Source organism: Ranitomeya imitator, chromosome 5, assembly GCF_032444005.1.
Source record: "Ranitomeya imitator isolate aRanImi1 chromosome 5, aRanImi1.pri, whole genome shotgun sequence".
Taxonomy (NCBI): domain Eukaryota; kingdom Metazoa; phylum Chordata; class Amphibia; order Anura; family Dendrobatidae; genus Ranitomeya; species Ranitomeya imitator.
The window spans coordinates 231,341,526-231,366,243 of NC_091286.1; the positions used below are offsets into that span (position 1 = coordinate 231,341,526).

Consider the following 24,718-nt stretch of genomic DNA (forward strand, 5'->3'; position numbering starts at 1 on the left):
TCTCCAGATCTCAACCCTATAGAAAACCTTTGGAGGGAGTTGAAAGTCCGTGTTGCCAAGCGAAAAGCCAAAAACATCACTGCTCTAGAGGAGATCTGCATGGAGGAATGGGCCAACATACCAATAACAGTGTGTGGCAACCTTGTGAAGACTTACAGAAAACGTTTGACCTCTGTCATTGCCAACAAAGGATATATTACAAAGTATTGAGATGAAATTTTGTTTCTGACCAAATACTTATTTTCCACCATAATATGCAAATAAAATGTTAAAAAAAACAGACAATATGATTTTCTGGATTTTTTTTTCTCAGTTTGTCTCCCATAGTTGAGGTCTACCTATGATGTAAATTACAGACGCCTCTCATCTTTTTAAGTGGTGGAACTTGCACTATTGCTGACTGACTAAATACTTTTTTGCCCCACTGTATATAATTGTCTAAGGGTTTAATTGTCTGTCTGTCCTGGAAATCTGTCAAGCTGAAAGCTGTCAAGTGCCGCCATTGTGTTGTCTAAGGGTCTAGTTGTCTGCCTGTCTCGAAAATCCCACCTTGCTGATTGGTCGAGGCCAGCCGGCCTCTATGGGGCCATAACTGCATGGAGCATTATAATACGTGACTGGGCAAAATACTACGTGACTGGGCAATATACTACGTGGACATACATATTCTAGAATACCCGATGCGTTAGAATCGGGCCACCACTGACAGTGCTTCTCCCTCTGGACCCAGCGGTCATGGAGAGAGAGCAGAAGCTATTGGGTCCTAGGAGACCCAGCCAGTTCTGCTATGCAGAGAGGAGGTTGAATTTCCCTACCTAATATACCAACCTCAGTTACAGGGGAAATTAGCAATAATAACAATATATTAATGTATGAAAATGCCCCTCCTTGCGAAAGGTTTTATAGGACTACCTGGAGTGAAATAAATAAAAAAAAAAAAAAAAAAAAATCAGTAAATAAAAAAGCAAGAAAAAATAAACTAAACTTAAAAAAGACAACACCATTCACTCTTTCTAGCATGTCCCAAATCCCCCTAAAGAATATGTCCAATATATAAAAATAATTTCTACGAAATCAGGAAGGCAATTGATAGTGTTTTCCAGGAGTCCTTTGTGGTCTTAAAAAAAATGCATAAAAAATATGACTAGACAAATAATTTCTATTTTTCTTTACATTTTCCCTCAATATCAGCAACAACAAAAAAGAAACAAAAATGACATTAGCATTAAGCAGGGTGGATAAAAATCAATGTTTCAAAAAAAAAAAAAAAAAAAATGGGATTTTTTTTATTTAAATCGGATTTTTTTATTTAAATCAGATTTTTTTTATTTAAATCAGATTTTTTTTATTTAAATCAGATTTTTTTTATTTAAATCGGATTTTTTTTATTTAAATCAGATTTTTTTTATTTAAATCGGATTTTTTTATTTAAATCAGATTTTTTTTATTTAAATCGGATTTTTTTTATTTAAATCGGATTTTTTTCAATAAACTGCTTTTTGAGGAAAATATTTTACCATCCAAAGGTTCTTCCATCATGAGATAAAGCTGAGTTGTTTAACTCAGTAGAATAAAGGCTGTATATGTGTAACATTCACAATGCCATGCTCTTCCAGAGGTTTCTGTAGGATTAGTGGGCAGTTTCTCTCCTATATTATCACAGACGCTCGCTTTACTTACGCAGTTCTCAAAACTGAATTTGACTCCGCAGAGGTCCCAGCCTCTTCTTCACGGCAAAAATGTTACAACATGAACAGAGTTGAGAAAAAGACCTTAATCCTATTGTTCTACAAACCTATGAATACAGAATCAACCCCTTCAGTGCCAAGTCCAAGAAGTTAGACAATATGTTTCTGATTGTTTGGAGTGGAATAGATCTGCACAACACAAGAAGAATGTGAATCTAAGTGTGAGGAGGAGGAAGGGCATTTGTTGCATCGTTTGCATTTTGCACGCATGCCTGCCTTACCGATAGGCGAAGGAGCTTCATTAAAATATTCCCAAACTGGGTCTCTTTTACGGCCTGCTGCCATTATAAGGAAAGAATGTAATAAACCTCAGATCGTACACACAAACAGATCCAGACTTGTCTGTCTGTGGCTATGCTGCAGTATTGTGCTCAAAGTTTCACTTTCATTTTCTTGTCTGCTTGCCCTTCCTCCTCCTCACACTTAGATTCACATTCTTCTTGTGTTGTGCAGATCTATTCCACTCCAAACAATCAGAAACATATTGTCTAACTTCTTGGACTTGACACTGAAGGGGTTGATTCTGTATTCATAGGTTTGCAGAACAATAGGATTAAGGTCTTTTTCTCAACTCTGTTCATGTTGTAACATTTTTGCCGTGAAGAAGAGGCTGGGACCTCTGCGGAGTCAAATTCAGTTAGGTAGAAACTTTGATTTAAATCACTGATTTAAATCAAGCCTTACTGACTAGTGATTTAAATCGTGATTTAAATCGTGATTTAAATCAGTTAGATTTAAATCAAATCCACCCTGGCATTAAGTCCCATGTATCACAAAAAAAAGTCAAAATTTATAGACTATAAATTTATTAGAGCTATTAAAAGTGTATAAAGGAAAAAACTAAAATATGCCTGGTCAAAAATGAGAAAAAAATGGCCTGTTTCTGGACTGGCTAATACATACCGTAATGCTGCTTCTTCACGCCCCCTGAAGAAGCGGCATTTTGAACGTGAAACGCATGTCGGGTACGTGGCCGAAGCAAAAGCAGGACCAGTCACCATCATGGGTAATTATCCCGGTTTCATTTAATATGATCTTACATTGATTTTGATACTGCAGCAGGGTTTGTTGCATTGAGTGTTATGGCAACTGACTGAAGAAAGTTTAGCTGGATATGTGAGCCATATTGCAAGCCTTAGTGATAGATTATTTGTCCTATAGCTGCACTATATAATATATATATATATATGTCCTGACCTTACTTCGGCCTCTCTTTCATACCTTGGATTTAATCACTTAGTGATATTAAAAAACCCATGTATTGTACCATCATATATGTTTTTCCTTTTTGTTTGATTTATTGTGTTAACATTATTTATATAAATAAACTTTGGTATTATTTTATTGGCTTTTGTACTCGATTTTCTCCGTGATTAACCCCTTAGTGACAGAGCCAATTTGGTACTTAATGACCGAGCCAATTTTTGCAATTCTGACCACTGTCACTTTATGAGGTTATAACTCTGGAACGCTTCAACGGATCCCGCTGATTCTGAGATTGTTTTTTCGTGACATATTGTACTTCATGTTAGTGGTAACATTTCTTCGATATTACTTGCGATTTTTTATGAAAAAAACGGAAATATGGCGAAAACTTTTAAAATTTTGCAATTTTCAAACTTTGTATTTTTATGCCCTTAAATCAGAGAGATATGTCATGAAAAATAGTTAATAAATAACATTTCCCACATGTCTACTTTACATCAGCACAATTTTGAAAACAAAATTTTTTTTTGTTAGGGAGTTATAAGGGTTAAAAGTTGACCAGCAATTTCTCATTTTTACAACACCATTTTTTTTAGGGACCACATCACATTTGAAGTCATTTTGAGGGGTCTATATGATAGCAAATAATGAAGTGTGACACCATTCTAAAAACTACACCCCTCAAGGTTCTCAAAACCACATTCAAGAAGTTTATTAACCCTTTACGTGCTTCACAGGAACTGAAACAATGTGGAAGGAAAAAATGAACATTTAACTTTTTTTTGCAAACATCTTAATTCAGAACCATTTTTTTTATTTTCACAAGTGTAAAAACAGAAATGTAACCATAAATTATGTTATGCAATTTCTCCTGAATACGCCAATACCCCATATGTGGGGGTAAACCACTTTTTGGGCGCACCGCAGAACTTAGAAGTGAAGGAGCGCCGTTTGACTTTTTCAATGCAGAATTGGCTGAAATTGAGATCGGACGCCATGTCACGTTTAGAGAGCCCCTGATGTGCCTAAACAGTGGAAACTCCCCACAAGTGACACCATTTTGGAAACTAGACCCCTTAAGGAACTTATCTAGATGTGTGGTGAGCATTTTGAACCCCCAAGTGCTTCACAGAAGTTTATAACGTAGAGCCGTGAAAATAAAAAAAATCGCTTTTGTTTACACAAAAATGATCTTTTCGCCCACAAATTCTTATTTTCACAAGGGTAACAGGAGAAATTAGACCACTAAAGTTGTTGTGCAATTTCTCATGAGTACGTCGATACCCAATATGTGGGGGTAAACCACTGTTTTGGCGCACCGCAGAGCTTGGAAGAGAAAGAGTGCCGTTTTACTTTTTCAATGTAGAATTGGCTGGAATTGAGATCGGACGCCATGCCGCGTTTGGAGAGCCCCTGATGTGCCCAAACAGTGGAAATCCCCCACAAGTGACCCCATTTTAGAAACTAGACCCCCCATGGAACTTATCTAGATGTGTGGTGAGAACTTTGAATGCCCAAGTGCTTCACAGAAGTTTAGAATGCAGAGTCATAAAAAAAAAATATTTTTTTTTTTCCACAAAAAGGATTTTGTAGCCCCCAAGTTTTTATTTTCACAAGGGTAACAAGAGAAATTGTACCCCAGAAGTTGTTGTCCAATTTATCCTGAGTATGCTGATGCCCCATATGTGGGGGTAACCCACTGTTTGGGCGCACGGCAGAGCTCAGAAGGGAGGGAGCACCATTTGACTTTTTGAGCGCAAAATTGGCTATCGTGTTTGGAGACACCCTGATGTACCTAAACAGTGGAAACCCCCCCAATTCTAGCTCCAACCCTAACCCCAACACACCCCTAACCCTAATCCCAACCTGATCCATAATCCTAATCACTAACCCTAACCATAATCACAACCCTTACCCCAAAACAACCCTAATGTCAACCCTAACCATAACCCTAATCAAAACCCTAAATCCAACACACCCTTAATCCTAATCTCAACCCTAACCTCAAACCTAACCCTAATCGCAATACACCCCTAATCACAACCCTAACCTTAACCCTAATCCCAAACCTAACCCTAATCCCAAGCGTAACCCTAATGCCAACCCTAACCCTAATACCAACCCTAATCCAAACCCTAACCCTAATCCAAACTCTAACCCTAACTTTAGCCCCAACCCTAGCCCTAGCCCTAAGGCTACTTTCACACTTGCGTTGTTTGGCATCCGTCGCAATCCGTCGTTTTGGACAAGAAACGGATCCTGCAAATGTGCCCGCAGGATGCGTTTTTTGCCCATAGACTTGTATTGCCGACGGATCGTGACGGATGGCCACACGTCGCGTCTGTCGTGCACTGGATCAGTGTTTTGGCGGACTGTCAGCACAAAAAAACGTTCAATGTAACGTTTTTTGTACGTCGCATCCGCCATTTCTGACCGCGCATGCGTGGCCGTAACTCCGCCCCTTCCTCCCCAGGACATAGATTGGGCAGCGGATGCGTTGAAATACTACATCCGCTGCCCACGTTGTGCACAATTTTCACAACGTGTGTCGGTATGTCGGGCCGATGCATTGCGACGGCCCCGTACCGACGTAAGTGTGAAAGAAGCCTAACCCTAAATTTAGCCCCAACCCTAACTCTAAATTTAGCCCCAACCCTAACCCTAAATATAGCCCCAACCCTAACCCTAAATTTAGCCCTAACCCTAATCCTAGCCCTAACCCTACCCCTAACCCTACCCCTAGCCCTAACCCTACCCCTAGCCCTAACCCTAACCCTAATTTTAGCCCCAACTGCTCTTCTCCTGCCGGCCGGCAGATGGAGACAGATGGCGGGCGCACTGCGCATGCGCCCGCCATTTTCTTTTGCCGGCGGCCAGGAGGAGCAGCAGGAGGACCCAGGTGAGTATAGCAGGGTCCCCGAATCCCCCTATTTCTCTGTCCTCTGATGTGCGATCACATCAAAGGACAGTGAATTACACTTTGACTTTTTTTTTTTTTTTTTTGCGGTCGCCGGTAAACAGTTAATTACCGGCGATCGCAAAACAGGGGTCGGTAAAACCGACCCCGATCATGCTCTTTGGGGTCTCGGCTACCCCCGGCAGCCGAAACCCCAAAGATTCTCGCGGGGCCGGCCGGCGGGCGCACTGCGCATGCGCCCGCCATTTTGAAGATGGCGGCGCCCACCGGGAGCCACGAGGAGCATCGGGGGAGATAGGTAAGTATTGGGGGGCTACCTGGGACCCCTTTTCTCTGTCCTCCGATGTGCGATCACATCGGAGGACAGAGAAATTAAAAAGAGATCGCGTTTTTTTTGCGATCGCCGGTAAACGGTTAATTACCGGCGATCGCAAATGCGGGGTGGGTTAAAAAAAACCCGAATCATGTTCTCTGGGGTCTCTGCTACCCCCGGCAGCCGAGACCCCGGAGAAAATCCGACTCTGGGGGCCGCTATTCACTTTTTCCACAGCGCCGTTAATTAACGGCACTGTGGTTTAAGTACCCTTAGCGGCCGCCGTTAAAAGGCATATCGGCGGTCGCTAAGGGGTTAAGCATACTTATAGTATTTGGTTGCTTCTAATCATAAAAATAGCTAGTTTTAGCAATGAGTTAGACTGTTCTTGCACTGTGACCTCTATTTATCAAAGTTAATTACCCTAGAATTCTGACATAAATTGCTTTAAAAAGTTGCAAAATATTTGCACAAGTTGAACCGATGGTCACAACTCAAATGTTTTGAGTTTTGGCGTTTTCACTCCAGTTTCGCCAAAATGGCCAGTGACGCCACAGCTCGTCTAACTCATCAATGACTAGAGTATGATTTGTGGCGAAGCATACGGAGACACACAACACTTTTCAGACGCACCTGATTTACTAAGAGGTGTGCGCCTCAAAAAATCAGAAGCATATGAAACCTCATCAAGACCAGCACGAACAATGCCAGTCTTGTTGAAACGTGGGTGTATGTCTGTATTTGAAAGTAGATTAGGGAATCTCTAGGGTTCATAATGCTAATGCTATAGCTCATAATTGCTTCAGTCCTAATTTTATTTTTCCTTTGATTTTACTAATTATGGTTATTAAAGCAAGTGGTAATAATCAGGCAGAACACATTGCACAAGTACAGAGAAAGTCCTGTGGGTCCAACTTACCAAAGGTAATATGTGTTGGGCATAAGTACTGCCGCGTACCACCCTTGGGTCATACATAATATTTCCATAATTGTAGGTCTCTTCAGCCCTATAAAAAATAGATATATTACTAATCAGAATTTGTGTAATACCAGGGTTTGGGTGAAGAAGTGCACGTTATTGTCCTCCATGATGCATTCTCCCACCTTTTCATGTCCTGTTAAAATCCAAAATGTCTCATAAATTACAGCTACCGTTTCCTATGCAGTATAATAAATCAAAGGCTGGTGAAGAGGGAGACAGAAGGGACAGACGAGGACAAGCATGTAATGTCCCGTACTACAGGATGGGGAGAGGGAGGTATTTTTCGGACTATAAGATGCACTTTTTTCCTCCAAAATTTTGAAGGAAATGGAGGGTACGCCTTACAGTCCAGATGTGCAGCGGCAGATGAGCATGTCACAGGAGGCAGGAGCTTCCTGCGGCTGGGCGATCACGTGTGCCCACTGCTAAAGGGAATGAATATTCACTGCTCTCAACTCCCATGGGCGTGAAGATCAGTGAATATTCATTTTCTTTAATAGCTGCTAACAGTTTGCCTGCTATTAAAGAGAATGAATATTCACTGCCAATAGTCCCACCCCCCTCTATGCACTGAGGTGGGAGGGATTAAGGGAGTGGAGAGCAGTGAATATTACATTTCTCTTTAATAGCAGGCACACTGCTAGCCGCAGCTGCTGGCTTCCTGCAGCGGCTGGGGGATCACGTATGCCCGCTATTAAAGAAAATGAATAGTCACTGCTCTTCACGCCCATGGGAGTGGAGAGAAGTGAATATTCATTCCCTTTAGCAGAAGGGACAAGTGATCGCCCAGCTACAGGAAGCCGGCGGCTGCGGCTACTGTGCCCGCTATTAAAGAGAAATAATATTTACAGCTCTCCACTCCCATAGTCCAAGGTGTTGGTAGCAGTGAGTATTCCAAGAGCTGACCTCAGCGTGTAAGCAGAGCATGACATCACTGCCATGCACTGCTTACAAGCTGAAATCAGATGCTGGCATCAGAACAGGGCACAGCGAGAGAGCGGAGGGAAGGTATGGCAAGTAGAATGGTTTATATTTTTATGTGTGCAGCGTGATGGGGGTCATATATACCAGGATTAGGATGGGTGGGCCATGAATACCAGGATGGGTATGGGGGAGCCATGTATACCAGGATGGTGATGAGGGGGCCATCTATACCAGGATGTGAATGCGGGGAGCATGTATACCAGGATTTGGGGATATATACAGTACAGACCAAAAGTTTGGACACACCTTCTCATTTAAAGATTTTTCTGTATTTTCTTGATTATGAAAATTGTACACTCACACTGAGGGCATCAAAACTGTGAATTAACACATGTGGAATTATATACTTAACAAATAAATGTGAAACAACTGAAATTATGTCTTATATTCTGGGTTCTTCAAAGTAGCCACCTTTGCTTTGTTGACTGCTTTGCACACTCTTGGCATTCTCTTGATGAGCTTCAAGAGGTAGTCACCGGGAATGGTTTTCACTTCACATGTGTACCCTGTCAGGTTTAATAAGTGGGATTTCTTGCCTTAGGCTGCCATCACACTAGCAGTATTTGGTCAGTATTTTACATCAGTATCTGTAAGCCAAAACCAGGAGTGGGTGATAAATACAGAAGTGGTGCATATGTTTCTATTATACTTTTCCTCTATTTGGTCCTCTCCTGGTTTTGGCTTACAAATACTGATGTAAAATACTGACCAAATACTGCTAGTGTGACGGCAGCCTTATAAATGGGATTGGATCCATCAGTTGTGTTGTGCAGAAGTCTGGTGGATACACAGCTGATAGTCCTACTGAATAGACTGTTAGAATTTGTATTATGGCAAGAAAAAAGCAGCTAAGTAAAGAAAAAGGAGTGGCCATCATTACTTTAAGAAATGAAGGTCAGTCAGTCTGAAAAATTGGGAAAACTTTGAAAGTGCAGTGGCAAAAACCATCAAGCACTACAAAGAAACTGGCTCATATGAGGACTGCCCCAGGAAAGAAGACCAAGAGTCACCTCTGCTTCTGAGGATAAGTTTATCCGAGTCGCCAGCCTCAGAAATCGCAGGTTAACAGCAGCTCAGATTAGAGACCAGGTCAATGCCACACAGAGTTCTAGCAGCAGACACATCTCTACAACAACTGTTAAGAGGAGACTTTGTGCAGCAGGCCTTCATGGTAAAATAGCTGCTAGGAAATCACTGCTAAGGACAGGCAACAAGCAGAAGAGACTTGTTTGGGCTAAAGAACACAAGGAATGGACATTAGACCTGTGGAAATCTGTGCTTTGGTCTGATGAGTCCAAATTTAAGATCTTTGGTTCCAACCACTGTGTCTTTGTGTGACGCAGAAAAGGTGAACGGATGGACTCTACATGCCATGGGGATTTATTCAAAATTGAAGGCATACTGAACCAGCATGGCTACCACAGCATCTTGCAGCGGCATGCTATTCCATCCGGTTTGCGTTTAGTTGCACTATCATTTATTTTTCAACAGGACAATGACCCCAAACACATCTCCAGGCTGTGTAAGGGCTGTTTGACCAAGAAGGATAGTGATGGGGTACTACGCCAGATGACCTGGCCTCCACAGTCACCAGAACCCAATCAAGATGGTTTGGGGTGAGCTGGACAACAGATTGAAGGCAAAAGGGCCAACAAGTGCTAAGCATCTCTGGGAACTCCTTCAAGATTGTTGGAAGACCATTCGCGGTGACTACCTCTTGAAGCTCATCAAGAGAATGCCAAGAGTGTGCAAAGAAGCATCAAAGCAAAAGGTGGCTACTTTGAAGAACCTAGAATATAAGACATAATTTCAGTTGTTTCACACTTTTTTGTTAAGTATATAATTCCACATGTGTTAATTCAGTTTTGATGCCTTCAGTGTGAATTTACAATTTTCATAGTCATGAAAATACAGAAAAATCTTTAAATGAGAAGGTGTGTCAAACTTCATTCCTCGAGGGCCGCAAACCATGCGTGTTTTCAAGATTTCCTTAGCTTTGCACAAGGTGCTGCAATCATTATGTTTGTAGGTGATTAAATTATCACCTGTGCCGTACAAGGAAATCCTGAAAACATGACCTGTTTGCAGCCCTTGAGGAATGCAGTTTGACACCCCTGCTGTACTGTATATACCAGGATGGGGGATGTTAGTAGAGAATTGGGGGACATTACCCCTATAACAGTGTCAGCAGCAGATAACCCCCATAACAGTGCGTCATCACATTTTTTGCTTAAATTTTTTCTTGTTTTCCACCTTTAAAAGCTAGGTGCGTCTTATGGTCCGATGCGTGTTATAGTCCAAAAAATATGGAAAGTAATCCTACTAAAATTACAGATATGCGCGCCATTTATAGAGATTAGTAAAATCATTTAACCTGCATCAAGGTGCTAACCAATAGCAGCATATTCATGGAAAATTTCCAACAATTGGAATTCCTCCTTCCCTTCAACAAATGTGCAGACTGTAAAGATAAATCAATATTCTACGTACATGAGCGGCTGTGTTCCTCTGTACTTCCTGCGGTTCTGAACAACTCTGGGTTGACTGGAGAAAGTATATGTCCCGCTTCCCATTTCCTTCTGGCTGGGTAACACGGACGTCATGGCTGCAGTTTGCGTTTTTCCTTTATTGGTTTAGAGAGAATACGATGCTGGCGCTGCCGAAAAGAAGAAAAAAGCAGAGGACAATGTCAGCATAATCAACACACTACAGTAACAATTCATCAGTCTCTGACCATTTTCCTTATATGTGGATAATTCTTCTTAAGTATGTGAACACCTACATGTTTGGATCAGTATTAGACTTTCAGGTTTAGAGACAGACAAGCTAAAAGGAAATTAAAGGACCTTCTACTTACTTACAGGAAATGCTAAATATCTCAATGAAAGGAACATTGGATCTCTTCTCTTATTTTATACAGAGGACTCAAGCAGATATATAAAATAACAAAACGAAAAGTTCAGAGACTCCTCCAGAAAGCATCAGCAGAGCCACAAAGCTTAGTCATTGGCTACAGAGGTAACGAGGGATATGACGGGACGAAACACTGAGACCTGAGCGGTGAAGGAGAACCAACAACGGAGTGGGAGGAGGGTGAGTACTATCTTGTTTTGTTCTTTTGTATGTCTGCAAGCGTTTGGGGTCACTTTCCTGAAAAATAGAAAACCCATTTAAATGCAAGCATTTTGGGCTACAAATAATTTTTAGAATTGGGTTTTATTAAAAACATTTGCACCTTTTGCCTATTTCAGGGTCTTTGTTTCCTTGTATATCTTCAGTGAGCTTGTTCTGACCAAAGAGTTTGTAACTATTTAATTTGTTTTTTTTCTTGCGCTTCTATCAGCTGATTTACGACCTCATCAAAGTTCAAATCAATTTTCAAGTGGTCAAAAATCAGCACACTGAAGATCAAGGTAAAGAAGTTATTTTCTCTGTGCAACACAGCCGAAACATGCTCTTTATGGAGCAGGCTCAGGACCAGAGACTGCTTTATACAAGGCAGGTTCTAGCTGTCACACACCCGCACTCTGAGGCCTCTTTCACACGTCAGTGTCTCCGGTACGTGTACTGACAGTTTTCTCACGTACCGGAGACACTGACACACGTAGACCCATTCAAATGAATGGGTCTATGCACATGTCTCCGTGTTTTCACGGACCATGTGTCCGTGTGCAAAACAAGGAGACATGTCCGCTTTTCTCCGGCAGCACGTACCGCAATTCGTCCCGCACACGTGCACACAGAGAACCGTGTGCACGTACCGCCCGCAGGAGAGACAGCGCTACAGTAAGCGCTGTCCCCTGCTTTTGGTGCTGAAGCCGGCATTCATTCCTTCTCCCCAGCAGCGTTCGCTGGAGAGAAGGAATGAAAAAAAAAAAATCAAGTTTTTTTTTGTTTTTTTTCTTAAAAATAAAGTTTGTGGGTCACCTCCCACCTCCCATCCCCTGTGCGCCCGCACGCTTGCCGAGAAATACGCACCCAGCTCCTGCGATGTATGCTCTCAGCGCCGGCAGCAGGTCCTCTGTGAGCGGTCACGTGGTACCGCTCATTACAGTAATGAATATGCGCATATTCATCACTGTAATGAGCAGTACCACGTGATCGCTCACACAGTACAGATTGCCGGCGCTGAGAGCATACATCGCAGGAGCTGGGTGAGTATTTATCGGCAAGCAGGCGGGCGCACAGTTAAGCGCTGTCTCCTGCACGGTGTGGTCCTCAGTCGGCACACGGCTGCCACACATGTGCCACACTGATGTGCTACATGAGCACACGGACAACTCCGGTACCGATTTCTCCAGTACCGGAATTATCTGGACGTGTGAAAGAGGCCAGATGCTGACGTACAACTTTAGAAAATATAGAACAGATTCACTTTTAGACACAATGAGGCTGTTTTGCACTTCATTTCCTGTATAAAAGACACCTGTCCACCCAATCACATTTCAACATCTCCACCATGGCCAAGACCAAAGAGCTGTCTAAGGACAACAGGAACAAAATTACAGATCTGCACAAGGCTGGATTGGGCTACTGGATAATAGGCAAGCAGCTTGGTAAGAAGGCACAACTGTTGGCACAATTATTAGAAAATGGAAGAAACACAAGATGACTGTCAATCTTCCTCGGTCTGGGGCTTCATGCAAGATCTCGCCTAGTGGGGTAAGAATGATTCTGAGAAAGGTCAGGAATCAGCCCAGAACTACCCGGGAGGCAGTTATAATGAGGTCAATGTGGGCCCACACCACTGGGCCCTGTGCTACCACTGAGATTGACCTCAGCCGCCATCAGGGCATTACTGCCCTGACTGGCGTATGGGGCGCGGTGGGCAGAGGGGGGCCTGTTGTGACTTCTGTTGTCGGGCTCCCTCCTGTGGTCATGAATGGTACTTCGGCTGGTTCTGTCCATGGACTTCCTCTGGTGGGTGTTTCTGAGTTTCCTTCCACAGGTGACGAGGTTAATTCGTTAGCTGGCTGCTCTATTTAACTCCACTTAGATCTTTGCTCCATGCCACCTGTCAATGTTCCAGTATTGGTCTAGTTCACTCCTGGATCGTTCTTGTGACCTGTCTTCACAGCAGAAGCTAAGTTCCAGCTTGTATTTCTTTGGTTTGCTATTTTTCTGTCCAGCTTGCTATTTTTATTGTTGTCTTGCTTGCTGGAAGCTCTGGGACGCAGAGGGAGCGCCTCTGCACCGTGAGTCGGTGCGGAAGGTATTTTTTGCGCCCTCTGCGTGGTCTTTTTGTAGGTTTTTGCGCTGACCGCAAAGTAACCTTTCCTATCCTCGGTCTGTTCAGTAAGTCGGGCCTCACTTTGCTAAATCTATTTCATCTCTGTGTTTGTATTTTCATCTTTACTCACAGTCATTATATGTGGGGGGCTGCCTTTTCCTTTGGGGAATTTCTCTGAGGCAAGGTAGGCTTTATTTTTCTATCTTCAGGGCTAGCTAGTTCCTTAGGCTGTGCCGAGTTGCATAGGGAGCGTTAGGCGCAATCCACGGCTATTTCTAGTGTGTTTGATAGGATTAGGGATTGTGGTCAGCAGAGTTCCCACGTCCCAGAGCTCGTCCTTAATTATTAGTAACTATCAGGTCATTCCGTGTGCTCTTAACCACCAGGTCCATTATTGTCCTAACCACCAGGTCATAACATAAATATGTTAAAAAGAAGAGGGCCCAATACTGACCCCTGTGGTACCCCACTGCTAACCGCTACCCAGTCCGAGTGTGCTCCATTAATAACCACCCTTTGGTGGTGGTCATAAAAGGGCCCCCTGCGGTCTGGTGACCTGTACATACAGATAGGGAGACTCGATGTCGCCCCCTGCGGTCTGGAGCCCTGTCCATACAGATAGGGAGACTTGATGTCGCCCCCTGCGGTCTGGAGGCCTGTACATACAGATAGGGAGATTCGCTGTCGCCCCCTGCGGTCTGGAGGCCTGTACATACAGATAGGTAGACTCGCTGTCGCCCCCTGCGGTCTGGAGGCCTGTACATACAGATAGGTAGACTCGCTGTCGCCCCCTGCGGTGTGGTGACCTGTACATACAGATAAGTAGACTCGCTGTCGCCCCCTGCTGTCTGGAGGCCTGTACATACATATAGGGAGACTCGCTGTCGCCCCCTGCTGTCTGGAGGCCTGTACATACAGATAGGTAGACTCGCTGTCGCCCCCTGCTGTCTGGAGGCCTGTACATACAGATAGGGAGACTCGCTGTCGCCCCCTGCGGTCTGGTGACCTGTGCATACAGATAAGTAGACTCGCTGTCGCCCCCTGCTGTCTGGAGGCCTGTACATACAGATAGGGAGACTCGCTGTCGCCCCCTGCAGTCTGGTGACCTGTGCATACAGATAAGTAGACTCGCTGTCGCCCCCTGCGGTCTGGTGGCCTGTACATATAGATAGGGAGACTCGCTGTCGCCCCCTGCGGTCTGGAGCCCTGTACATACATATAGGGAGACTCGCTGTCGCCCCCTGCGGTCTGGTGACCTGTGCATACAGATAAGTAGACTCGCTGTCGCCCCCTGCTGTCTGGAGGCCTGTACATACAGATAGGGAGACTCGCTGTCACCCCCTGCGGTCTGGTGACCTGTGCATACAGATAGGTAGACTCGCTGTCGCCCCCTGCGGTCTGGTGACCTGTGCATACAGATAAGTAGACTCGCTGTCGCCCCCTGCGGTCTGGAGGCCTGTACATACAGATAGGTAGACTCGCTGTCGCCCCCTGCGGTCTGGAGGCCTGTACATACAGATAGGTAGACTCGCTGTCGCCCCCTGCGGTGTGGTGACCTGTACATACAGATAAGTAGACTCGCTGTCGCCCCCTGCTGTCTGGAGGCCTGTACATACATATAGGGAGACTCGCTGTCGCCCCCTGCTGTCTGGAGGCCTGTACATACAGATAGGTAGACTCGCTGTCGCCCCCTGCTGTCTGGAGGCCTGTACATACAGATAGGGAGACTCGCTGTCGCCCCCTGCGGTCTGGTGACCTGTGCATACAGATAAGTAGACTCGCTGTCGCCCCCTGCTGTCTGGAGGCCTGTACATACAGATAGGGAGACTCGCTGTCGCCCCCTGCAGTCTGGTGACCTGTGCATACAGATAAGTAGACTCGCTGTCGCCCCCTGCGGTCTGGTGGCCTGTACATATAGATAGGGAGACTCGCTGTCGCCCCCTGCGGTCTGGAGCCCTGTACATACATATAGGGAGACTCGCTGTCGCCCCCTGCGGTCTGGTGACCTGTGCATACAGATAAGTAGACTCGCTGTCGCCCCCTGCTGTCTGGAGGCCTGTACATACAGATAGGGAGACTCGCTGTCACCCCCTGCGGTCTGGTGACCTGTGCATACAGATAAGTAGACTCGCTGTCGCCCCCTGCGGTCTGGTGGCCTGTACATACATATAGGGAGACTCGCTGTCGCCCCCTGCTGTCTGGAGGCCTGTACATACAGATAGGGAGACTCGCTGTCTCCCCCTGCGGTCTGGAGCCCTGTACATACATATAGGGAGACTCGCTGTCGCCCCCTGCGGTCTGGAGGCCTGTACATACAGATAAGTAGACTCGCTGTCGCCCCCTGCGGTCTGGTGGCCTGTACATACAGATAGGGAGACTCGCTGTCGCCCCCTGCGGTCTGGAGGCCTGTACATACAGATAGGGAGACTCGCTGTCGCCCCCTGCGGTCTGGTGGCCTGTACATACATATAGGGAGACTCGCTGTCGCCCCCTGCCGTCTGGTGACCTGTGCATACAGATAAGTAGACTCGCTGTCGCCCCCTGCTGTCTGGAGGCCTGTACATACAGATAGGGAGACTCGCTGTCGCCCCCTGCGGTCTGGTGACCTGTGCATACAGATAAGTAGACTCGCTGTCGCCCCCTGCGGTCTGGTGGCCTGTACATACAGATAGGGAGACTCGCTGTCGCCCCCTGCGGTCTGGAGCCCTGTACATACATATAGGGAGACTCGCTGTCGCCCCCTGCGGTCTGGAGGCCTGTACATACAGATAGGGAGACTCGCTGTCGCCCCCTGCGGTCTGGTGGCCTGTACATACATATAGGGAGACTCGCTGTCTCCCCCTGCGGTCTGGAGGCCTGTACATACAGATAGGGAGACTTGATGTCGCCCCCTGCGGTCTGGAGGCCTGTACATACATATAGGGAGACTCTCTGTCTCCCCCTGCGGTCTGGAGGCCTGTATATACAGATAGGGAGACTTGATGTCGCCCCCTGCGGTCTGGAGGCCTGTACATACAGATAGGGAGACTTGATGTCGCCCCCTGCTGTCTGGAGGCCTGTACATACAGATAGGGAGACTTGATGCCGCCCCCTGCGGTCTGGAGGCCTGTACATACAGATAGGGAGACTTGATGTCGCCCCCTGCTGTCTGGAGGCCTGTACATACAGATAGGGAAACTCGCTGTCGCCCCCTGCGGTCTGGTGACCTGTGCATACAGATAAGTAGACTCGCTGTCGCCCCCTGCTGTCTGGAGGCCTGTACATACAGATAGGGAGACTCGCTGTCGCCCCCTGCGGTCTGGTGACCTGTGCATACAGATAAGTAGACTCGCTGTCGCCCCCTGCGGTCTGGTGGCCTGTACATACAGATAGGGAGACTCGCTGTCGCCCCCTGCGGTCTGGAGCCCTGTACATACATATAGGGAGACTCGCTGTCGCCCCCTGCGGTCTGGTGGCCTGTACATACATATAGGGAGACTCGCTGTCTCCCCCTGCGGTCTGGAGGCCTGTACATACAGATAGGTAGACTTGATGTCGCCCCCTGCGGTCTGGAGGCCTGTACATACAGATAGGGAGACTTGATGTCGCCCCCGGCGGTCTGGAGGCCTGTACATACAGATAGGGAGACTTGATGTCGCCCCCTGCGGTCTGGAGGCCTGTACATACAGATAGGGAGACTTGATGTCGCCCCCTGCCGTCTGGAGGCCTGTACATACAGATAGGGAGACTTGATGTCGCCCCCTGCTGTCTGGAGGCCTGTACATACAGATAGGGAGACTTGATGTCGCCCCCTGCGGTCTGGAGGCCTGTACATACAGATAGGGAGACTTGATGTCGCCCCCTGCGGTCTGGAGGCCTGTACATACAGATAGGTAGACTCGCTGTCGCCCCCTGCTGTCTGGAGGCCTGTACATACAGATCGGGAGACTCGCTGTCGCCCCCTGCTGTCTGGAGGCCTGTACATACAGATAGGGAGACTCGCTGTCGCCCCCTGCGGTCTGGTGACCTGTGCATACAGATAAGTAGACTCGCTGTCGCCCCCTGCTGTCTGGAGGCCTGTACATACAGATAGGGAGACTCGCTGTCGCCCCCTGCAGTCTGGTGACCTGTGCATACAGATAAGTAGACTCGCTGTCGCCCCCTGCGGTCTGGTGGCCTGTACATATAGATAGGGAGACTCGCTGTCGCCCCCTGCGGTCTGGAGCCCTGTACATACATATAGGGAGACTCGCTGTCGCCCCCTGCCGTCTGGTGACCTGTGCATACAGATAAGTAGACTCGCTGTCGCCCCCTGCTGTCTGGAGGCCTGTACATACAGATAGGGAGACTCGCTGTCGCCCCCTGCGGTCTGGTGACCTGTGCATACAGATAAGTAGACTCGCTGTCGCCCCCTGCGGTCTGGTGGCCTGTACATACAGATAGGGAGACTCGCTGTCGCCCCCTGCGGTCTGGAGCCCTGTACATACATATAGGGAGACTCGCTGTCGCCCCCTGCGGTCTGGAGGCCTGTACATACAGATAGGGAGACTCGCTGTCGCCCCCTGCGGTCTGGTGGCCTGTACATACATATAGGGAGACTCGCTGTCTCCCCCTGCGGTCTGGAGGCCTGTACATACAGATAGGGAGACTTGATGTCGCCCCCTGCGGTCTGGAGGCCTGTACATACAGATAGGGAGACTTGATGTCGCCCCCTGCGGTCTGGAGGCCTGTACATACATATAGGGAGACTCGCTGTCGCCCCCTGCAGTCTGGTGACCTGTGCATACAGATAAGTAGACTCGCTGTCGCCCCCTGCGGTCTGGTGGCCTGTACATATAGATAGGGAGACTCGCTGTCGCCCCCTGCGGTCTGGAGCCCTGTACATACATATAGGGAGACTCGCTGTCGCCCCCTGCCGTCTGGTGACCTGTGCATACAGATAAGTAGACTCGCTGTCGCCCCCTGCTGTCTGGAGGCCTGTACATACAGATAGGGAGACTCGCTGTCGCCCCCTGCGGTCTGGTGGCCTGTACATACAGATAGGGAGACTCGCTGTCGCCCCCTCCGGTCTGGAGGCCTGTACATACAGATAGGGAGACTCGCTATCGCCCCCTGCGGTCTGGTGACCTGTGCATACAGATAAGTAGACTCGCTGTCGCCCCCTGCGGTCTGGAGGCCTGTACATACAGATAGGGAGACTCGCTGTCGCCCCCTGCGGTCTGGTGGCCTGTACATACTTATAGGGAGACTCGCTGTCTCCCCCTGCGGTCTGGAGGCCTGTACATACAGATAGGGAGACTTGATGTCGCCCCCTGCTGTCTGGAGGCCTGTACATACAGATAGGGAGACTTGATGTCGCCCCCTGCTGTCTGGAGGCCTGTACATACAGATAGGTAGACTCGCTGTCGCCCCCTGCGGTCTGGAGGCCTGTACATACATATAGGGAGACTCGCTGTCTCCCCCTGCGGTCTGGAGGCCTGTACATACAGATAGGGAGACTCGCTGTCGCCCCCTGCGGTCTGGAGGCTTGTACATACAGATAGGGAGACTCGCTGTCGCCCCCTGCGGTCTGGTGACCTGTGCATACAGATAAGTAGACTCGCTGTCGCCCCCTGCGGTCTGGTGGCCTGTACATACAGATAGGGAGACTCGCTGTCGCCCCCTGCGGTCTGGAGCCCTGTACATACATATAGGGAGACTCGCTGTCGCCCCCTGCGGTCTGGAGGCCTGTACATACATATAGGGAGACTCGCTGTCGCCCCCTGCTGTCTGGAGGCCTGTACATACAGATAGGGAGACTCGCTGTCGCCCCCTGCGGTCTGGAGGCCTGTACATACATATAGGGAGACTCGCTGTCTCCCCCTGCGGTCTGGAGGCCTGTACATACAGATAGGGAGACTCGCTGTCGCCCCCTGCGGTCTGGAGGCCTGTACATACAGATAGGGAGACTTGATGTCGCCCCCTGCGGTCTGGAGGCCTGTACATACAGATAGGGAGACTTGATGTCGCCCCCTGCTGTCTGGAGGCCTGTACATACAGATAGGGAGACTTGATGCCGCCCCCTGCGGTCTGGAGGCCTGTACATACAGATAGGGAGACTTGATGTCGCCCCCTGCGGTCTGGAGGCCTGTACATACAGATAGGGAGACTCGCTGTCGCCCCCTGCTGTCTGGAGGCCTGTACATACAGATAGAGAGACTTGATGTCGCCCCCTGCTGTCTGGAGGCCTGTACATACAGATAAGTAGACTCGCTGTCGCCCCCTGCGGTCTGGAGGCCTGTACATACAGATAGGGAGACTTGATGTCGCCCCCTGCGGTCTGGAGGCCTGTACATACAGATAGGGAGACTCGCTGTCGCCCCCTGCGGTCTGGAGGCCTGTACATACAGATAGGGAGACTCGCTGTCGCCCCCTGCTGTCTGGAGGCCTGTACATACAGATAGGGAGACTTGATGTCGCCCCCTGCTGTCTGGAGGCCTGTACATACATATAGGGAGACTTGATGTCGCCCCCTGCGGTCTGGAGGCCTGTACATACAGATAGGGAGACTCGCTGTCGCCCCCTGCGGTCTGGAGGCCTGTACATACAGATAGGGAGACTCGCTGTCGCCCCCTGCTGTCTGGAGGCCTGTACATACAGATAGGGAGACTTGATGTCGCCCCCTGCTGTCTGGAGGCCTGTACATACAGATAGGGAGACTTGATGTCGCCCCCTGCGGTCTGGAGGCCTGTTCATACAGATAGGGAGACTTGATGTCGCCCCCTGCTGTCTGGAGGCCTGTACATACATATAGGGAGACTCGCTGTCGCCCCCTGCGGTCTGGAGGCCTGTACATACAGATAGGTAGCTCGCTGTCGCCCCCTGCGGTCTGGAGGCCTGTACATACAGATAGGGAGACTCGCTGTCGCCCCCTGCTGTCTGGAGGCCTGTACATACAGATAGGGAGACTTGATGTCGCCCCCTGCTGTCTGGAGGCCTGTACATACATATAGGGAGACTCGCTGTCGCCCCCTGCGGTCTGGAGGCCTGTACATACAGATAGGTAGACTCGCTGTCGCCCCCTGCGGTCTGGAGGCCTGTACATACAGATAGGGAGACTCGCTGTCGCCCCCTGCGGTCTGGTGACCTGATAAGTAGACTCGCTGTCGCCCCCTGCTGTCTGGAGGCCTGTACATACAGATCGGGAGACTCGCTGTCGCCCCCTGCTGTCTGGAGGCCTGTACATACAGATAGGGAGACTCGCTGTCGCCCCCTGCGGTCTGGTGACCTGTGCATACAGATAAGTAGACTCGCTGTCGCCCCCTGCTGTCTGGAGGCCTGTACATACAGATAGGGAGACTCACTGTCGCCCCCTGCAGTCTGGTGACCTGTGCATACAGATAAGTAGACTCGCTGTCGCCCCCTGCGGTCTGGTGGCCTGTACATATAGATAGGGAGACTCGCTGTCGCCCCATGCGGTCTGGAGCCCTGTACATACATATAGGGAGACTCGCTGTCGCCCCCTGCCGTCTGGTGACCTGTGCATACAGATAAGTAGACTCGCTGTCGCCCCCTGCTGTCTGGAGGCCTGTACATACAGATAGGGAGACTCGCTGTCGCCCCCTGCGGTCTGGTGGCCTGTACATACAGATAGGGAGACTCGCTGTCGCCCCCTCCGGTCTGGAGGCCTGTACATACAGATAGGGAGACTCGCTGTCGCCCCCTGCGGTCTGGTGACCTGTGCATACAGATAAGTAGACTCGCTGTCGCCCCCTGCGGTCTGGTGGCCTGTACATACAGATAGGGAGACTCGCTGTCGCCCCCTGCGGTCTGGAGCCCTGTACATACATATAGGGAGACTCGCTGTCGCCCCCTGCGGTCTGGAGGCCTGTACATACAGATAGGGAGACTCGCTGTCGCCCCCTGCGGTCTGGTGACCTGTGCATACAGATAAGTAGACTCGCTGTCGCCCCCTGCGGTCTGGTGGCCTGTACATACAGATAGGGAGACTCGCTGTCGCCCCCTGCGGTCTGGAGCCCTGTACATACATATAGGGAGACTCGCTGTCGCCCCCTGCGGTCTGGAGGCCTGTACATACAGATAGGGAGACTCGCTGTCGCCCCCTGCGGTCTGGTGGCCTGTACATACATATAGGGAGACTCGCTGTCGCCCCCTGCGGTCTGGAGGCCTGTACATACAGATAGGGAGACTTGATGTCGCCCCCTGCGGTCTGGAGGCCTGTACATACATATAGGGAGACTCGCTGTCTCCCCCTGCGGTCTGGAGGCCTGTACATACAGATAGGGAGACTCGCTGTCGCCCCCTGCGGTCTGGAGGCCTGTACATACAGATAGGGAGACTCGCTGTCGCCCCCTGCGGTCTGGTGGCCTGTACATACATATAGGGAGACTCGCTGTCGCCCCCTGCGGTCTGGAGGCCTGTACATACAGATAGGGAGACTTGATGTCGCCCCCTGCGGTCTGGAGGCCTGTACATACATATAGGGAGACTCGCTGTCTCCCCCTGCGGTCTGGAGGCCTGTACATACATATAGGGAGACTCGCTGTCTCCCCCTGCGGTCTGGAGGCCTGTACATACAGATAGGGAGACTTGATGTCGCCCCCTGCGGTCTGGAGGCCTGTACATACAGATAGGGAGACTTGATGTCGCCCCCTGCGGTCTGGAGGCCTGTACATACAGATAGGGAGACTTGATGCCGCCCCCTGCGGTCTGGAGGCCTGTACATACAGATAGGGAGACTCGCTGTCGCCCCCTGCGGTCTGGAGGCCTGTACAAACAGATAGGGAGACTTGATGCCGCCCCCTGCGGTCTGGAGGCCTGTACATACAGATAGGGAGACTTGATGTCGCCCCCTGCGGTCTGGAGGCCTGTACATACAGATAGGGAGACTTGATGTCGCCCCCTGCGGTCTGGAGGCCTGTACATACAGATAGGGAGACTTGATGCCGCCCCCTGCGGTCTGGAGGCCTGTACATACAGATAGGGAGACTCGCTGTCGCCCCCTGCGGTCTGGAGGCCTGTACATACAGATAGGGAGACTTGATGCCGCCCCCTGCGGTCTGGAGGCCTGTACATACAGATAGGGAGACTTGATGTCGCCCCCTGCGGTCTGGAGGCCTGTACATACAGATAGGGAGACTTGATGTCGCCCCCTGCGGTCTGGAGGCCTGTACATACAGATAGGGAGACTTGATGCCGCCCCCTGCGGTCTGGAGGCCTGTACATACAGATAGGGAGACTCGCTGTCGCCCCCTGCGGTCTGGAGGCCTGTACATACAGATAGGGAGACTTGATGCCGCCCCCTGCGGTCTGGAGGCCTGTACATACAGATAGGGAGACTTGATGTCTCCCCCTGCCGTCTGGAGGCCTGTACATACAGATAGGGAGACTTGATGTCGCCCCCTGCGGTCTGGAGGCCTGTACATACAGATAGGGAGACTCGCTGTCGCCCCCTGCTGTCTGGAGGCCTGTACATACAGATAGGGAGACTCGCTGTCGCCCCCTGCTGTCTGGAGGCCTGTACATACAGATAGGTAGACTCGCTGTCGCCCCCTGCGGTCTGGAGGCCTGTACATACAGAGAGGGAGACTCGCTGTCGCCCCCTGCTGTCTGGAGGCCTGTACATACAGATAAGTAGACTCGCTGTCGCCCCCTGCGGTCTGGAGGCGTGTACATACAGATAGGGAGACTCGCTGTCGCCCCCTGCGGTCTGGAGGCCTGTACATACAGATAAGTAGACTCGCTGTCGCCCCCTGCGGTCTGGAGGCCTGTACATACAGAGAGGGAGACTCGCTGTCGCCCCCTGCTGTCTGGAGGCCTGTACATACATATAGGGAGACTCGCTGTCGCCCCCTGCTGTCTGGAGGCCTGTACATACAGATAGGGAGACTCGCTGTCGCCCCCTGCGTTCTGGAGGCCTGTACATACAGATAGGGAGACTCGCTGTCGCCCCCTGCTGTCTGGAGGCCTGTACATACAGATAGGGAGACTCGCTGTCGCCCCCTGCGGTCTGGAGGCCTGTACATACAGATAAGTAGACTCGCTGTCGCCCCCTGCGGTCTGGAGGCCTGTACATACAGAGAGGGAGACTCGCTGTCGCCCCCTGCTGTCTGGAGGCCTGTACATACAGATAGGGAGACTCGCTGTCGCCCCCTGCGGTCTGGAGGCCTGTACATACAGATAAGTAGACTCGCTGTCGCCCCCTGCGGTCTGGAGGCCTGTACATACAGATAGGGAGACTCGCTGTCGCCCCCTGCGGTCTGGAGGCCTGTACATACAGATAAGTAGACTCGCTGTCGCCCCCTGCTGTCTGGAGGCCTGTACATACAGATAAGTAGACTCGCTGTCGCCCCCTGCGGTCTGGAGCCCTGTACATACAGATAAGTAGACTCGCTGTCGCCCCCTGCGGTCTGGAGGCCTGTACATACAGAGAGGGAGACTCGCTGTCGCCCCCTGCTGTCTGGAGGCCTGTACATACAGATAGGGAGACTCGCTGTCGCCCCCTGCGGTCTGGAGGCCTGTACATACAGATAAGTAGACTCGCTGTCGCCCCCTGCGGTCTGGAGGCCTGTACATACAGATAGGGAGACTCGCTGTCGCCCCCTGCGGTCTGGAGGCCTGTACATACAGATAGGGAGACTCGCTGTCGCCCCCTGCGGTCTGGAGGCCTGTACATACAGATAGGGAGACTCGCTGTCGCCCCCTGCGGTCTGGAGGCCTGTACATACAGATAGGGAGACTCGCTGTCGCCCCCTGCTGTCTGGAGGCCTGTACATACAGATAAGTAGACTCGCTGTCGCCCCCTGCGGTCTGGAGGCCTGTACATACAGATAGGGAGACTTGATGCCGCCCCCTGCGGTCTGGAGGCCTGTACATACAGATAGGGAGACTCGCTGTCGCCCCCTGCGGTCTGGAGGCCTGTACATACAGATAGGGAGACTTGATGCCGCCCCCTGCGGTCTGGAGGCCTGTACATACAGATAGGGAGACTTGATGTCGCCCCCTGCGGTCTGGAGGCCTGTACATACAGATAGGGAGACTTGATGTCGCCCCCTGCGGTCTGGAGGCCTGTACATACAGATAGGGAGACTTGATGCCGCCCCCTGCGGTCTGGAGGCCTGTACATACAGATAGGGAGACTCGCTGTCGCCCCCTGCGGTCTGGAGGCCTGTACATACAGATAGGGAGACTTGATGCCGCCCCCTGCGGTCTGGAGGCCTGTACATACAGATAGGGAGACTTGATGTCTCCCCCTGCCGTCTGGAGGCCTGTACATACAGATAGGGAGACTTGATGTCGCCCCCTGCGGTCTGGAGGCCTGTACATACAGATAGGGAGACTCGCTGTCGCCCCCTGCTGT

At 49.9% G+C, this 24,718-nt stretch overlaps 1 protein-coding gene across 1 annotated transcript in view; it reads right to left on the reverse strand.

Annotated features, from left to right (window-relative positions):
• The window catches only part of RSPH3 (radial spoke head 3), a 60,281-nt gene that overhangs the window by 23,624 nt on the left and 11,939 nt on the right, over nucleotides 1-24,718 (reverse strand). Inside the window, exons 2-3 of the mRNA XM_069725959.1 lie at nucleotides 10,641-10,806; nucleotides 7,104-7,191 (exon numbers count right to left, since the gene is read on the reverse strand). Of these exons, the coding sequence (XP_069582060.1) occupies nucleotides 7,104-7,191; nucleotides 10,641-10,753 (201 nt within the window). The 5' untranslated portion in view covers nucleotides 10,754-10,806. The remainder of the gene's footprint in view (nucleotides 1-7,103; nucleotides 7,192-10,640; nucleotides 10,807-24,718) is intronic.